Below are 16,277 nucleotides of genomic sequence, written 5' to 3'. Positions count from 1 at the left end.
GAAATATAACCTAGAGAGGCCCGTGCATTTAGTAAGCCTACATTTACACATGAAACTGGGCTTGGCCATGTACCAAGTCCACTAATTACTCTAACCCTAATCACTTTGTATAATTGTGCGTGCATGCAGCCGTTAAACTATGTGTGTTACTTTATGTTGAATTGCCGCTTGTCGAAGTTAAGTGATATATCTTGTCTTATTGTCTTTTTATTTATGTGTGTCTTTCGCTCTACAAATCAAGGTATTATGACGCATTGTGTTGTGGCAATATCCATTTTCGTAACGTATCCGCTACGTATCCATTTTGTATTCACATCCGATGATTTCCGTTTTCATATTCGTTTTCGGGGTTTTCGATTCCGACAAGATAGAGGGAAATAAAAACGATAAAGCATGTTTCCGTCCGTTTCCGTTTCATTTTCAACCCTATATGATACAATGTCTATTATCTATGATACTATTATGTTGTCTCTCATCATTAACTGTAGTGACACGTCAGTTTTTTTACATATATGAAATGCATGATATTATCTATGATACCCTATCATGGATAGTCTTACCGCCAACAGCCAGCTATAGCTTATATTATTGAACTGCTCCTAACTAATTATCTCTCATGTAGTACGGCATTTACACCGCATGCGCGGTGCAAATCTTACCAGGTTCACACACGCGCGGCTGAATAGGAAGCGGAACCGTAGGGAGAGAATACTCCCAATCAACGCCCTACGCGCCTAAACCTAAACCAGCCACGAGGAATGAGTAGCGTTAGATTTGTTCAAAGCTCGATCCAACAATGGACTGAGTCAGTCCATGCGTGCATATGTCTATCCATTGGTGCCTATAAATACTGATGCAGCTGCGTGTGAGTGTGAGTGTGACATATATCACACACATCAGTTTTAGCGTTCCACTCTTGGTAGTCTTCTTGAGCTAGTGAGGTGCGTGAGTGCCATGAGGACGGCGGCGGCGCTGTTGATTGTGACCCTGATCTGTTGGGCGGCCTTGGTGCGCGCATCGCACATCGTTTACCCGGAGCTTCAGTCTTTGGAGGCCAAGGAGGTGGACAAGGAGCTACGCACCGGGTACCACTTCCAGCCTCCTAAGCATTGGATCAATGGTACGTCAGATTGATGTTCAACTCTTCGTCCAAATTCTTTTTGTATTGATACCTTGCATCATCAGGGATTTCTTACTCATTTCTTGTTGTTTCTTTGATCTCTTGTTGCCTTTGTTGTTGGATGGCATTGATCGTACTTCTCATGGCGACGATGCAATGGTCAATCAGATCCGAATGGTACGTACGATGCAGTCATATGGAATCGATCATCTCAATGGATCAAACAATTACCTGATTCGTGTGTGCTTGCGTGCAGGGCCGATGTATTACAAGGGCTTGTACCACCTCTTCTACCAGTACAACCCCAAGGGCGCCGTGTGGGGCAACATCATTTGGGCGCACTCGGTGTCGACGGACCTGATCGACTGGGTGGCGCTGGAGCCCGCGATCTACCCGTCCAAGCCGTTCGACGTCAAGGGCTGCTGGTCGGGCTCCGCCACCGTGCTGCCCAGCGGCATGCCCGTCATCATGTACACCGGCATCGACCCCCGCGAGCGGCAGGTGCAGAACGTGGCCTACCCGGCCAACCTCTCCGACCCTTTCCTCCGCCAGTGGATCAAGCCCACCTACAACCCCATCATCTTCCCCGATGAGGGCATCAACGCCAGCGCCTTCCGTGATCCCACCACTGCCTGGTACGGGCCAGACGGGTAAGTACATATCACATTTGTACCCGGGCATGAAAGGTTACACATACATACGTAGAGAGGGTATGGTGTAAGTACATGAAATATGTGTTGCACGAATGCAGACACTGGAGGTTGATTGTGGGCAGCAAGGAGTACATGAGGGGGATCGCGATACTGTACCGGAGCCGGGACTTCAAGATTTGGGTGAAGGCGCACCACTCGCTGCACGCGGGGGACACGGGGATGTGGGAGTGCCCGGACTTCTACCCCGTGGCGGTGGCCGGTGGCAGCCGCCCCCACCGGAGCGGCGTGGACACGACGGAGCTGCACAACCGCACCGTGGCGGAGGAGGTGAAGTACGTGCTGAAGGTGAGCCTGGACCTGACGCGGTACGAGTACTACACCGTCGGCACCTACGACCACGGCAAGGACCGCTACACCCCGGACCCCCTCTTCCCGGACAACGACTACGGCCTCCGCTACGACTACGGCGACTTCTACGCCTCCAAGACCTTCTTCGACCCGGCCAAGAAGCGCCGAGTGCTGTGGGGATGGGCCAACGAGTCTGACACCGTCCCCGACGACCGACAAAAGGGCTGGGCTGGCATCCAGGTCGCTACATAAAATCACATGAGAGATCGTGATGTAGCGGGTCGAGCGCGTACTGAGATCCTGACGTATGGTTGCTGAATATTTCCAGGCGATACCGAGGAAGATCTTCCTATCGCGGAGCGGTAGGCAGCTGATCCAGTGGCCGGTGGAGGAGATCAAGTCGCTGCGCGGGAACCACGTCAATGTCAGCAACAAGGCCGTCAAGAGCGGCAACTACTTCAAGGTCACCGGATTCAAATCCGTGCAGGTCAGTTAACCTGAATCAAAACACAACGGAACCTTAATTGCATGCATGCATATCAAGACTTGGTTAGTTAGCCTGATCCTGACGACTCGCGCCGCCGCTATGCATGGCATGGCAGTCGGACGTGGAGGCGGCGTTCGCGATCAAGAACCTGGACAAGGCGGAGAAGTTCGACCCGGCGTGGCGGACCGACGCGCAGGGGCTGTGCAAGAAGCTCAACTCGCACGTCAAGGGCGGCGTGGGGCCGTTCGGGCTCTGGCTGTTGGCCTCCGACGACCTCAAGGAGAGGACGGCCGTCTTCTTCAGGGTGTTCAAGACCAACGACACTAACTACGTCGTCCTCATGTGCAATGACCCTACAAGGTCACCCCTATATATAACTCTCCATGCATTATTAGATTATAGATCAATTTTAGAAGAAGAATATTCCTAATTTACTCTTCCGCATTGATCGAACAGGTCGTCCTACGAGTCAAAGATCTACAGGCCGACCTTTGCAGGCTTCGTGAACATCGACATTGCCAAGACCAAGAAGATCGCTCTAAGGACACTGGTACGCTCGACTATCTCTGTGCACATTCTCGCCAATTAAACCAATGTCGTAAGAGCGGTCTATCTAACCAATGTGGCGCACTTTGTTTCAGATCGACCACTCCGTGGTGGAGAGCTTCGGAGCTGGTGGCAAGACGTGCATCCTCACCAGGGTCTACCCGAGGAAGGCCATCGGCGACGACGCGCAACTCTTCGTCTTCAATAACGGCGAGTCGGAGATCAAGGTCACGAACCTGCACGCGTGGGAGATGAAGACGCCAACGATGAACCAGCCGGAGTAGCAGCTAGCCCCATCGAGGAGTAGGAGTAGCCTAGCCGTAGCGAGCTAGCTAGCTTCTTTGTTTTGTTGAGATTAATTAGGAGGCTGCCTATCGAGGTTTAGTGTACGCATCGTTAGCGAGATGAATGGTCTGGTTTGTTTCAGAATTCAGATTGCTCTCTGCTACGAGTGATTGTATTTGTAGCAGCACTTGGTGCGCGAGGAAACATGGGAATAAATAAATATCTAGTAGTAATTGAGGATCCTAGAGTTAATAGTATGTGGCTCAAATTCCAAATTACATAGGAGTACTTGGAAAGCTACGCTTCTACATGGACAACTTTTATTACTATGTCATTTGGGAACATTTTAGGTACTAATATAGTAATATGAGCCTAATAGAGCACAAGCATCAAGCTATTTTGTACCTACCTCTTGTGAACGAAAAAAAACAGGTACATATGTTTGATTTTAAGCAATTTTTAATAAGTTTAATCTAGGAAAGCAATATCACAAATGCATAAGAAAAACCTATCACATAGGTAAAATTAGACATGTCTTGGTGAGGTTGGAAAAAGCGCTAGGGTAAGTGAGGTGGTTGGCATTGGCCTAGTACCTAGGCGATGCTTAAGCGGCCTTGGCGCAGCCTATTGGTGGGCATAGTTTATACCATCAAGTGTGTATATTTATTATTATATGTGCGTAAACATTAATTTATAGCATGTAAATGAGTAAATTTACAATAACTACCTTTATAATAATGCCCATCTAGCTCGATCATGAAGTATGACATGATTTCTTATTGTGGAAGACAATTTCTTGGTTACACTGCCTAGACTTCCGCTTATGCCCTAGGAGAAGCATTTTTCCATCGCCTAGTACCTAAGCATGCTTAAGCGGTGCCTAGGTGTCGCCTTGTCCAACAGATTGGTGGATATACATACAAAATAAATGCAAGTGCCAACGGTGAGATGAATAGTACATAAGTGTCGGCTCAGAAGGCCACGGAAGCACCATTGTTGTTATCGTCCATGGTGGTGGGGATGGCGTATGAGAAAGGAAACAGACGAAGTAGGACGTAGTCGACCTGATGCAAGCAACCGCAGCTAGACTTGCCAAAAACAAAAAACAAAAAACCTATCCCTCACTCGGTGCATGTTCTCAAGTGATGCGGTTTCGAAGCCTCTACTCTCATGCACGGTCGTGCACGTGGTCACCGGGATTGGGAAGACCTTGAAACGGTGTAACATCGCGGTTTTTGAGGTTACATATATGTGCATTACATTCATGAATAGATAATATGGAAAAAAATCCGCGTTTTTAAATAGAACTTATCACAATGCCTGAAGTTTCATTTGAGTTGATGGAATTGAAGTAGATCATCAAGTCAAGCGCTATAAAGTTCAATGTGATCTTTGCTAAAACCTTGCTTTGAGTAAAATTGATTTGATCGATGAGTTAGATCTAATGGGATTTGATGTATTACAAGAACAAATTAACTAAGGATTAAATGTCGTGTCTTCTAAAGGATCATAATATAGTATTCCTTGCAACAACATATTGATATTTATTCAACTACAAATTAAGTAACAAGAACATAGATAAAACATTCTTTACTTATCTTTTCTAGGTCTTAGCCAAATTTAATGTTCTTACCATGATCCTCATGGTATGTATTCAACCCAATACTTGAATTCATGACAAGGAGATCAAAACTAGTCTTGTCATCAAGTTTCCCCTTATTCTATTCTTTTCTATTCCAATCCATCCACATCAAACCCTAGAGAAGGGAGAAGTCTATACCTATCAGAGAAACAAGGTCAACTCTTGAGCGAAAACCTAGGATAAGATCCATCTCACTTTGGAAAGGTGAAATAATACAATATTAAGTGGAATAAGGAGAAACTCAATTCGGCACATGGGAGCATATGCTCCTGCCACTGAAAAATGCATTTTAAAATATTATAAAAGTTCTAACAAAAAATTCACGCTTACATATCGACATTCTGCGTGCACACATCAAGTTTTGCAAAAAAAAGACATTTTTTGTGACTTGTGCGAAAAAGACAAAAAAAAATCACGTACACACAAAAAAATTAACATCAAAATTTATCCTTTTTACACATGACACTAAAAATGTCAGTTTTTCGTGAAACCACTTTGTGAACGTGTAAAATTTCTAAATGTACCAACTAAATTTTGTGTCTGGATTTTTTAACATTTGAAAAATGTATTTAAAACGAAATTTAAAAACCGGGAACATATGCTCCCGGGTGCCAAAACACCACTCCCATGGAATAAGACCTTACCCATGAATCGAATAAGAAACCAAATCAAGCTAAGCTAACTAGGTGGAGCCTACGACTATTTACTAAAGTAACCTTAGGATTATGTTGCAAAACCTAACCATAGCGATGAGTATCCAAGAGAGACTAGTAGAAGTGTTATACTCTATTGGACTTGATCTTGCGGGTGAGAACCCTATTTCACTAGTGATGCCTTAGGAGGCCAATACCATGATCATCACAATTTGGTAATGATTATAAACCCTAAGATCCTAGAATAAGTGTGATAAGAGGAAGTTAATAAATAGAGGTTAGTGGGGAATAAATTGATCATGTTTAACACGTGAATATGCTTAGGAGATATAAGAGAATAAGATAAAACCTAATTTGATAAGCATATATCACTGATATGTGCATTTTGTATCATCATAATAGCAACGTATAAGATTGGTTTATATTGTTATTTGCATTAATATATCATTACTTGTGTATTCTTAGATGATTTATGGGACTTTCTTATAAAGTCCTTCTGTTTTGGTTTTAACTCTGTGTGGCAGAAAAACCTTCTGTTAGTATTTTGGATAGTACGGGAGCTACGGGACTCTAAAAAGGACAAGGTCAGAGGCCACACATTGAAATTTTTGAGACGAACAAAATGAGATGTGGGCTACCATCATGTCAAAAGGCTGGGAAATAGGATAGGTGGCGCGGTTCCCACCCCAAGCCATGCCAAATGGGATTGTTCTGCCCTCGGACATCGCCTTGCCGCCTCCTTTCGTGTACCTCCTTATATACCTTAAAAACCGACCTGGCTAGGAGGAGGGAGCTTTTTGCGAAACAGAGCGCCACCACCACCACGATCTGTGTTTCGGAGGTAAGATTGGTCCTACTCTCCACGCCGGAGAGGGGGATTTCGACGCCACCTTCACCACCATCGCCATCAACACTGTCTCTATCAACCATGTGCTCACTCTCAATCACCATGAGTGAGAAGTTCTATGTAGGCATGTGAGGTGGATGGGGATTGGATGAGTTTGATCATGTAATCATGCATATGTATCGATATTTGATGTGTTTATCTTGAGGATTTCTTTTATGGTGTTGATATACCTTTTCTATGTTTAGTGCTTGTTTCCAGGTCCCTAGTGACATGATTTTAGTACTGACATTTTATTCCCCTATCATATATATGAGTTTGGTATGTGTATGCAAAGTGTGTATTACCTATTATTATGTTGAACCTCGAATCCTAATGTGGCAATTAGGGAAAACAAGGGGAATATGTGGTAGTTTGAGGATATTGTGTGTTCATTGAATTCTAATTCTTTGTTACGGGCTATTCGAAGGGGTATACCTTAATTACCTATAGTTCCAAGTTGGCCCCAGTGAAATGGGCAGGTAGGACAATAGATGTTGTTCAAATTCACTTGGTTAGTACACATAACTATATTTGGAACACATACATGCACACAACATAGTTAGAGATGAACACTATGTTATTTGTATTACATTATACGATCAATATTATTCATGCAACACCCCTCTATCACATCATGCCTATGCTTTTAGCCGTTGAAGTTACAAATTCACTACTTCCAGTGAAAACTAGAAATCTGCTACTATTTACTATTTTGTTCTACTGTTTTGATTCAATTGCTATAATCACCACTTGCTTCTTGAGTATATTGATACACATGTGTGGTTGAAAGTGGCGTCTCAATTGCTAAATTCTTGTTGGTATTCTTGTGTTCCCCTTGAGTCGAACTATAAATTTGGGTAATACTTCTCATCGAAGATTTCAACGATCCCCTATACTTGTGGGCATTTGATACGTGTATTTTGCATCATCATTATTGCTACAAATAGGCTTAGTTTCCATTATTATTTTCCTTCATACATTGTTATTTATGAATTTTTACATGATTTCCTGGACTTTCCTACAAAGTCCCCTTCTTTGGTATTTAATTCCTGTGAAGGAGAAAACCTACTTTTTCGTATTTTATTTGTTTCGGGACTTTCTTGATCGCAAAAATTCAAGAGAAAAATACCTGATCAGTTTTTCCCCCGAAAGAAGGCAGTGAGAAAAAGAACCACGCGAGAGGGGCCACGAGGTGCGAACGACACCAGGTGGCGGCCCAACCTTCTGGCTGCACCACCCATGCCCGTTTGCACCTCGAGCATAGCTTCGACCCCCCTTTTATTCCGGATGATCTGTTTCGCCCAAAAACCTAATCCATAATTTTCCCGAGATTTATTGAGGCGGCGGCGAAGGCGAAAGTCCTCTCCTACTCCGGGAGAGGGAAGATCCTGCTACACCGGTGCCTCCGGTGAAGGGAAAATCGATGCTATCGACATCCCCACTCCTCCTTGGCTTGGGAGGAGGAATCTCCATCAACATCTCCACCAGCAACATCATCACCACCATCTCCATCTACGAGATCGACGGCATCCCCCTCATAGTTTATGTTGAATTGAACCCCGGATATTATTTTTAGTGCTATTGCATGTTCATGATTGGTACTTTGTCATTATTTGGTGGGGAGATTATATTCAGATTGTGTTGTAATCATTATGCCTCTGGTACATATCATGTTTGGCACTTGTGAGTTGGTCCCCACGTTCCTGAGGGCATAGGATGATCTGGCTATGATTTTATATGATGTGCAATGAGTATTTGGTCAAGTTTTCTATCTTTTATGTTGTTTTATGACGGTTTTATGAGAACGTCGATTGCATATTACTTCACCTATATGGGCTCATAGGGTTGCACTTTGATGTAATGCATTAGTGCTGGAGGTCGGAATGACAGAAACCGTCTTCCAACACAATGGGTTGCATTAGAGGGGTTTATGTCGGGGACCCTAAATCTTATGTCTATGATGGGACATTTATGTCTTAATGATTCCTATACTTGCACCTGAAACTGGCTCTAGTACCCATCATAAGGGGTGTATTTGCACATGCTTATAGCTACACCTAACTATGGCTCCGCCCCTAATTTAATAAAGCTTGACAGGATATTTACCACGTTGTTTAGAACTCGGATGCTAGTGAATCCATGCCGCCCTCGGGAACTTTAATCTCATATAAGCACACACACTTGAGCTTGTCCTCTTGCTGCATAGAGGATTGGGTTTTTCTCTCATTGAGAGCATTTACTTATTTTCTATTTACTTTTCGCACTTTATTTTTATTGCAAATTATATACCCAAAACACCAAAACCGTTACTTCACTATTATTGTTTTCTTGTTATTTTCGCTAACCAATACCCTCAGCTTCTCGTGGGTTCGACAACCTTTCTATTCAGAAAATACTACAACTGATCTCCTGCACTTGGGAGCCATCAAGACACTTTTCTGGCGCCGTTACCGGGGAGCGTAGCGCTATTGGTAAGTGAATGGTAAGAAAGCTTTTACTGTTTTTATTATTTGCTATTTGTCTCATCATGGATACGTCTAGCCGTGATGAGGTTGGTTTGATTTTATATGATTATGCCTATATTAAATATCTTAGAGAAAATGAAGAGAAACCACCTGAGCTTAAGGTGGCATTTCAAATTCCTGATGCTATTGCCAAACAAGCTATGAAACTAACCTTTAGAGGTGATAAGAGTAAAACTGTTGTGGGACATCTTCATGATATTGAAGATCTATGCTCTTTATTAAAATTGGCTGATGTTCCTCATGATCATGTGAAGAGGAAGTTATCTATAATATCTAAATAGGAGCAACCCACTAAGTTGAATTCTCATAACATGCAAGCTATCCACCTCACCAAGCAACCTTAAGCAATTATAGTCTACAACATCATGCAAATCTGCCATGTTAGCATTGCCATGCATAACGTTTTAGCTCTTAATTCGGCCTTTTTTATGACATTTTAGCCTGTTCGGCTTCTACCCACACTTCCTGTCTGGATTGCAACCGAACCAACTCTTCCTCTTTTCTAAACATCCATCGTGCCACTCAGTATACTTTCTCCAACTCAGTGGACTGTGAGTAATCATACCGTCTCTCCTTCCAGGAGCAATACCCATAACTCCTCAATTTCACATGTTTTTCTGACGAGATTGTTCGTCTTCTTCCGAGCGAAATAAATTCACAAGAAACTCATAGAGATCTGAAACATATTTTTGTGCTTATATATAACCACCTGCTTTAGTAGATGCTCCTCTCCATTCTTTCACCAAATCGTTAAAGCTATGGAAGCCAAATCGAAGTGCCACATCACCTTCCAGTGGCGAGTGTGATGCAGCCGCCAGCAGGACCCTCGGTCACGGCGTGTTGCAGCATACTCCGCCTTGACTGAGACTCCTTCGAGAGGACTACGTGTCTAGCTATACTTCGGTTTGTTTCTCCTCTGAATATTTCTATACTGTGTTGTGCTTATCGTAGTACTGAGTTCATACGTGTGTCCGTGTGCGCACTTTGTGTATGTGTACATCGCGTTGTTCCCAACCCTGGCTTGAAGATATGGCCAGAGATAATTGGATGTGGCGAGATAAACACTGTTATCTGTTTCCATAGAGACGCATTGCAGCAATGGCACTTCCCAGGTCATAAGGTCGATGAGGATGATATCATTGTGTGTGTGGTTGAGTTACTCTAAATATTCTTTGCACTGTAAATTTCATACTGATATTTGCCTACAAATTCATGTAACAATGTGCTCTTTTTTCTACATAAATTTCCGTTCCTTTAATTCCTTTCCTATGCAAATTTCATACAACAAAAACTTCCCGCAACAACGTGCGGGGAATCATCTAGTTATATCTATATGGTAATGCTCGCATATGATTTAGATCTCTGGATATTAAATGCCGTCTTAACTGGGAATTATTGAGGAAGGCTTTTTACACCAAGTTTTATACTCCTAAAGAAGCTTATGATGATCGTTGTCATATCTATAATTTTTGGCCTCATCTTGGAGAGAGTATTGCTCAAGCTTGGGGGGGGGGGGGCTTAATGAACACATCTATAAGAATCTTTGTCATGGTATTTATGATAGTCTTATATTGATAAACTTCTATGTGAGGCTGCCCCAACATCATAGGGATTTTTTAGATAATTCATCTGAAGGGAGTTTTACTAGTAGAACTCAACACGAAGCAAGGAATTTATTGGATACTATTGCTAATAATTTAGCTGCATGGGATCTTGATGAAGGTAATGAGCCTCATTTCGATTTTGAATATGCATGTGTAGAGAATTTATTTACTACTATATTGTTTGAAGAACTGAAGGATAGGTTTGGTCTCGATCCTCATATTTTAGTAGAAGTCTCAAAATCTTTTGCTAACCATTTGAATTTTTCTAAGATAGGATTTAAGGCATTTACTGAATCCCTTAAGACTTCACCATGTATCGCTAAAGTTGAGAAACAGGTTCAGCAAACTTCATCGGTTATTATAGAAGAATATGTGGAATCTCATCCATATCCGAATAGGGTGAAAAGAAAATTTGCTGACCACCGTTGAAAATAAGGGTGCTAAAATATGTCATGAGCCTTATGAACAAATCTCTATGAAGCATCAAATTTCGTCCATGAAGGAATTAAATGAAGAGACTCCTTGTGATGTCTATTTATGTGAAGATTCTACTGAGGTAATTCAAGGTAAGACTACTAGAACTGGTAACCTATTATATCTCGTGCTATTGGAACTTCATGATATCATGGTCTTTGTGATATTGGATTAAGTATAAGTGTGATACCATATTCTCTTTATCTTGAAATCAAGCCCGATATTGATCCCATACACATGGAGGAAACGGGTATAACTATTCAACTTGCTAATAGGGAATTTATTAGTATGTTGGTATGGTAACAGATGTTGAAGTATTAGTAGGCGCTGATTTTATTGTACTTGGTTGCTCCCAATATGCATTTTTTCCTATTATATTTGGTAGACCTTCCTTACATATAGTTGGTGCTGAAATTGATTTGCCAAAAGAGAGAGTGTTTATTAAATGTGTTGGAGAAAGGTTATAATTTAATTTTTCCAAGTTTACTGATAAAAATTTATAAAAATAAAAGTTTCAAAAAGATATTGTGGAAACTCTTGCCTCTGGGGCAGTTGCTTCATCGGACGCGGTGGAACGATATGTACTTAATCAATAGGAACCATATAGTAATGAAGAAAGAGAAGCATTAGAACAAATTTTATCTCAACAATCACTGCATTTGCAATTGCATATTCCACCTGATAATCTTAGAGTGTTACCACCACCCAAGGAAGATCCTAGTTTTGAATTAAAACCTTTGCCCGATGATATGAAATATGTATACCTTGATGAGAAAAATATATATCATGTTATTATTAGTGCTAATCTTTTAGGAGAGGAAGAAACAAAATTACTAGAGGTATTGCATGCTCATAGGTCGGCTATTGGATATTATCTTGATGATCTTAAAGGTATAAGTCCAGCTCTATGCATGCATAAAATTAATTTGGAAGAAGATGCAAATCCCGTTGTTGATTACCAACGCCGTCTTCATCCAAAAATGAAGGAAGTGGTAAGAAAAGAGGTAATCAAACTTATAGATGCTAGTATAATTTATCCTACAGCTAATAGTAAATGGGTAAGTCATGTTCATTGTGTTCCTAAGAAAGGTGGAATCACTGCGGTTACAAATGATGAAAATGAACTTGTTGCTCAGGGTATTGTTACTGGTTATAGATGTGTATTGATTTCAGTAAGTAAATAAAGCCACTCGTAAGGATCATTATCCTTTACCTTTCATTGATCAAATGTTAAAATGATTATCTAAGCATTCACACTTTTGTTATCTCGATGGTTATTCTGGCTTTTCTCAAATACATGTGCACAAAGATGATCAAGAAAAGACTACTTTTACTTGTCCCTTTGGTACTTTTGCTTATAGAAGAATGCCATTTGGTTTATGTAATGCTTCTGCTACTTTTCAAAGATGCATGAATGCTATATTCGTTGATTATGTTGAAAAGATTATGGAAGTATGTATGGATGATTTTTCTGTCTATGGTACCTCTTTCGATAATTATCTATTCAACCTTAACAAAGTTCTACAACAGTGTGAGGATCAACACCTAGTCCTTAATTGGGAGAGGTGTCACTTTATGGTTACAGAAGGTGTAGTCCTTGGTCATCGAGTATCTGGAAGAGGCATTGAAGTGGCTCGCGCAAAGATAGAAGCCATAGAGAAGCCACCATATCGGCGGGATATCAAAGGCATAAGAAGTTTCCTTGGGCATGTTGGGTTTATAGAAGATTCATTAAGTATTTTTCTAAAATATCAAAAATCCTATTACTAATCTTTTGCAAAAATATGTTCCATTTTCTTTTGATGATGATTGTGTGGAGTCTTTTAATGTTTTAAATAATGCTTTAATAAGTGCTCCTATAATTCAACCGCCTAATTGGAATTTAAATTTTCAAATTATGTGTGATGCAAGTGATTATGCTATAGGCGCTGTTTTAGAAAACACTACAAAAACTTATTTATCATAATTATCCATTGTTAATATAAATTGATATTTATTATGATTAACATTTTCTTAAAATGAGAAAAATAAGAAAAATGTTAAACCCATTATTAACTTGTATTTAAAAGTTGTTTATTAACTTCAGCCTCACTTAAAAACTTAGTACTTTAAAAATGTATAACAAATAGGAAACCCTAATTCCATTATGAATAAAACCCTAATTAACTCCATAATTTTATGTAAAACCCTAGAAGGATAACAAAAGTAAACATCTTGTCTTAGCAACTGAGGCATGTAAAATGCATACATGTACTTTGAACTTTATTGCCACATATTAATACATATTTGCATCTTATATAATGTTAATTTCATGTTTTATATTGTTTTAGGGGATTTTGTAAACAATCCCCTCTCCTCCGGTTCTAACTCTGTCTGGCGGAAAACGCCTATTTTTAATGATTTTGACTTTCCAGGAGCTACGTGACTCGAAAAAGGGCAAGGTTAGGGGCCACGCTTCTAAAATTTTGAGACAAACAAAATGAGATAAAGTGGGACACCAAGAGGTCAACAGGCTAGGAAATAGGCCTGGTGGCATGCCTAGGCAGGTGGGCGCGCCACCTGTGCTCTTTTCGACCTCGTCCATTCGATTCGCTTCAATCTTGCGCCCACGGACTTATTTTTACCTAATACCCCTATATATACGACCTCCCAGGGTTTTGTCAAGGCTACGGAAGCGCAGACCAAAAACACTTAAATTGAGAGTCAGCAGACCGTCGGTAGCGGAGATCGGAGGGGGAAACACTGCTGGAATCGCATCCGGTGGACTCCACCCCCCCCCCCTCCCCCCTTCGTTGTGGTCATCATCATCTTCATCAACATCATCAGCACCATCTTCATCTACCCATTTGTAATCTCTTGGCAAACATGATGTGTATTGCAATTGATACGTGCATTTTGCATCATCATTATTGCTACACACAGGGTTAGTTTTCGTTGTCATTTTCCTTCACACATTGTTCTTTATGCATTTTTAGATGATATCCGGGACTTTCCTAAAAATCCCATTCTTTGGTATTTAATTCATGGGAGGATGAAAACCTCCTTGTTCATATTTTATTTGTTTCAGGACTTTCGGGATCGCAAAAATTCAAGGGAAAATACTTGACCAGTTTTCACCCGAAAAAAAGCCGTGAGCGAAATAATCACGCGAGAGGGGCCACGAGGTGCGAACGGCACCAGGTGGCACGGCCCAACCTTCTGGCTGCGCCACCCATGCCCGTTTGCACCTCAGGCATCGTTTCGGCCACCCTTTATTCCAGACGCTCCGTTTCGCCCAAAAACCTAAGGCATAATTTTCCTGAGATTTATTGGGGCGGCAGCTGAGGCGAAAGTCCTCTCCTACTCCGGGAGAGGGCAGATCCTGCTGCACCGGTGCCTCCGGTGAAGGGGAAATCGACGCCATCGACATCCCCAATCATCCTTGTCTTTGGAGGAGGCATCTCCATCAACATCACTACCAGCACCATCATCACCACCATATCCATCTACGAGATCGATGCCATCCCCCTCATACTACTTTTAGTGCTATTGCATGTTCGTGATTGGTATTTGTCATTATTTGGTGGGGAGATTATATATTTATATTGTGTTGGAACCATTATGCCTCTGGTCCATATCATGTTTGATACTTGTGAGTAGTTCCCCACGTTCCTGAGGGCATAGGATGATCTGGCTATGATTTTATATGATGTGCAATGAGTATTTGGTCAAGTTTTCTATCTTTTATGTTGTTCTATGATGGTTTTATGCAAACGTAGACTGCATATTACTTCACCTATATGGGCTCATAGGGCTACACATTGATGTAATGCATTAGTGTTGGAGGGGTTGGAATGAGAGAAACTATCTTTCAACACTATGGGTTGCATTAGAGGGGTTTATGTCGGGGACCTTAAATCTTATGGCTATGATGGGACATTTATGTCTTAATGATTCCTATACTTGCACATAAAAATATCTCTAGGACCCCATCATAAGGGGTGTATTTGCACATGCTTATGGCTGCACCTAACTAAAGCTCCGCCCCTAATTGAATAAAGCTTGACAAGATATTTACCATGTTGTTAGAACTCAGATGCTAGTGAATCCATGCCGCCCTCGGGAAGTGTAGTCTCATATCAGCACGCACAAACACTTGAGCTTGTCCTCTTGCTGCATAGAGGATTGGAATTTTCTCTCATCGAGAGCATTTACTTATTTTCTGTTCACTTTCCACATTCAGTTTTTATAATTTTATTGCAAACAATATACCCAAAACATCAAAACCGTTACTTTACTATTGCTGCTTTCTTGTTATTTCTGCTAACCGATACATTCAGCTCCTTGTGGGTTCGATAACTTTTCTATTTGAAAAGTACTACAATTGATCTTCTGCACTTGAGAGCCATCAACAATCTATCACTTTCCCATGGTATTTTGTGTCTCCATGTCTTTGTTTGAGTGGTGACTTGTTCGTGGCAATTGTGAGATAATTTGTGATGTTCCATAAGTATTTGTTATCTTATATGATGATCTCTTGTACTAATATATGAGTGCACACATATGTTGGGGAATGCATGAGGTTGACACCATTGAGTATAGGAGGAGGGACAACTAGAGCTTGACCGAAACCATGTCCCAATTCTTATATTCGTGTTATATTAATTCATGGTTAATCAACGGGGGTATAACTATGGGACCTTTGAAATTATAGTGGTGGTTGGAGTTTATGTCTTAATAATTCCCTTGTGTGTTCTTAACTCGCCTTGGGATCAATCACTAGTGGTGCAACTGCTCATGTCAATGGATGCACCTATTTATGGCTCCCCTCTAGAAGAAAACAATAAAAATACTATACTAAGCCTCACTAATTGTGACAACCACACAAATGAAATAGAAATTTTCCAAGACACTTATTCCCTTGATTTACTTTATCTTACTCCACTACATATCACTTTTCTTATCTTGCATTAGTTTTACTTATTGCATTTTATTTCAGCACTCATGGTTCTATAGTAGAAACCTCTTCACACACAACACACACACACACACACACACACACACACACACTATAG

At 41.2% G+C, this 16,277-nt stretch overlaps 1 protein-coding gene across 3 annotated transcripts; it reads left to right on the top strand.

Annotated features, from left to right (window-relative positions):
• The first annotated feature begins 954 nt into the window (after positions 1-954).
• Positions 955-3,438, top strand: LOC124676318 (beta-fructofuranosidase, insoluble isoenzyme 3-like). 3 transcript variants are annotated; one of them, XM_047212399.1, is made up of 8 exons: positions 955-1,120; positions 1,289-1,297; positions 1,377-1,770; positions 1,872-2,361; positions 2,450-2,608; positions 2,724-2,968; positions 3,065-3,158; positions 3,250-3,438. In XM_047212399.1, exons 1-8 carry the CDS (start codon positions 955-957, stop codon positions 3,436-3,438), a joined length of 1,746 nt encoding a protein of 581 aa, XP_047068355.1. The 3 variants fall into 3 exon arrangements, with proteins under 3 accessions (XP_047068355.1, XP_047068356.1, XP_047068357.1); XM_047212401.1 differs by having other exon boundaries at positions 1,012-1,120; positions 2,450-2,602; XM_047212400.1 differs by lacking the exon at positions 1,289-1,297.
• Positions 3,439-16,277: the final 12,839 nt, after the last annotated feature.

The sequence above is a fragment of the Lolium rigidum genome, chromosome 7 (assembly GCF_022539505.1).
Source record: "Lolium rigidum isolate FL_2022 chromosome 7, APGP_CSIRO_Lrig_0.1, whole genome shotgun sequence".
NCBI lineage: Eukaryota > Viridiplantae > Streptophyta > Magnoliopsida > Poales > Poaceae > Lolium > Lolium rigidum.
Note: the sequence above shows the minus strand (reverse complement) of the source record. Positions and strands in the feature narration are given on the sequence as shown.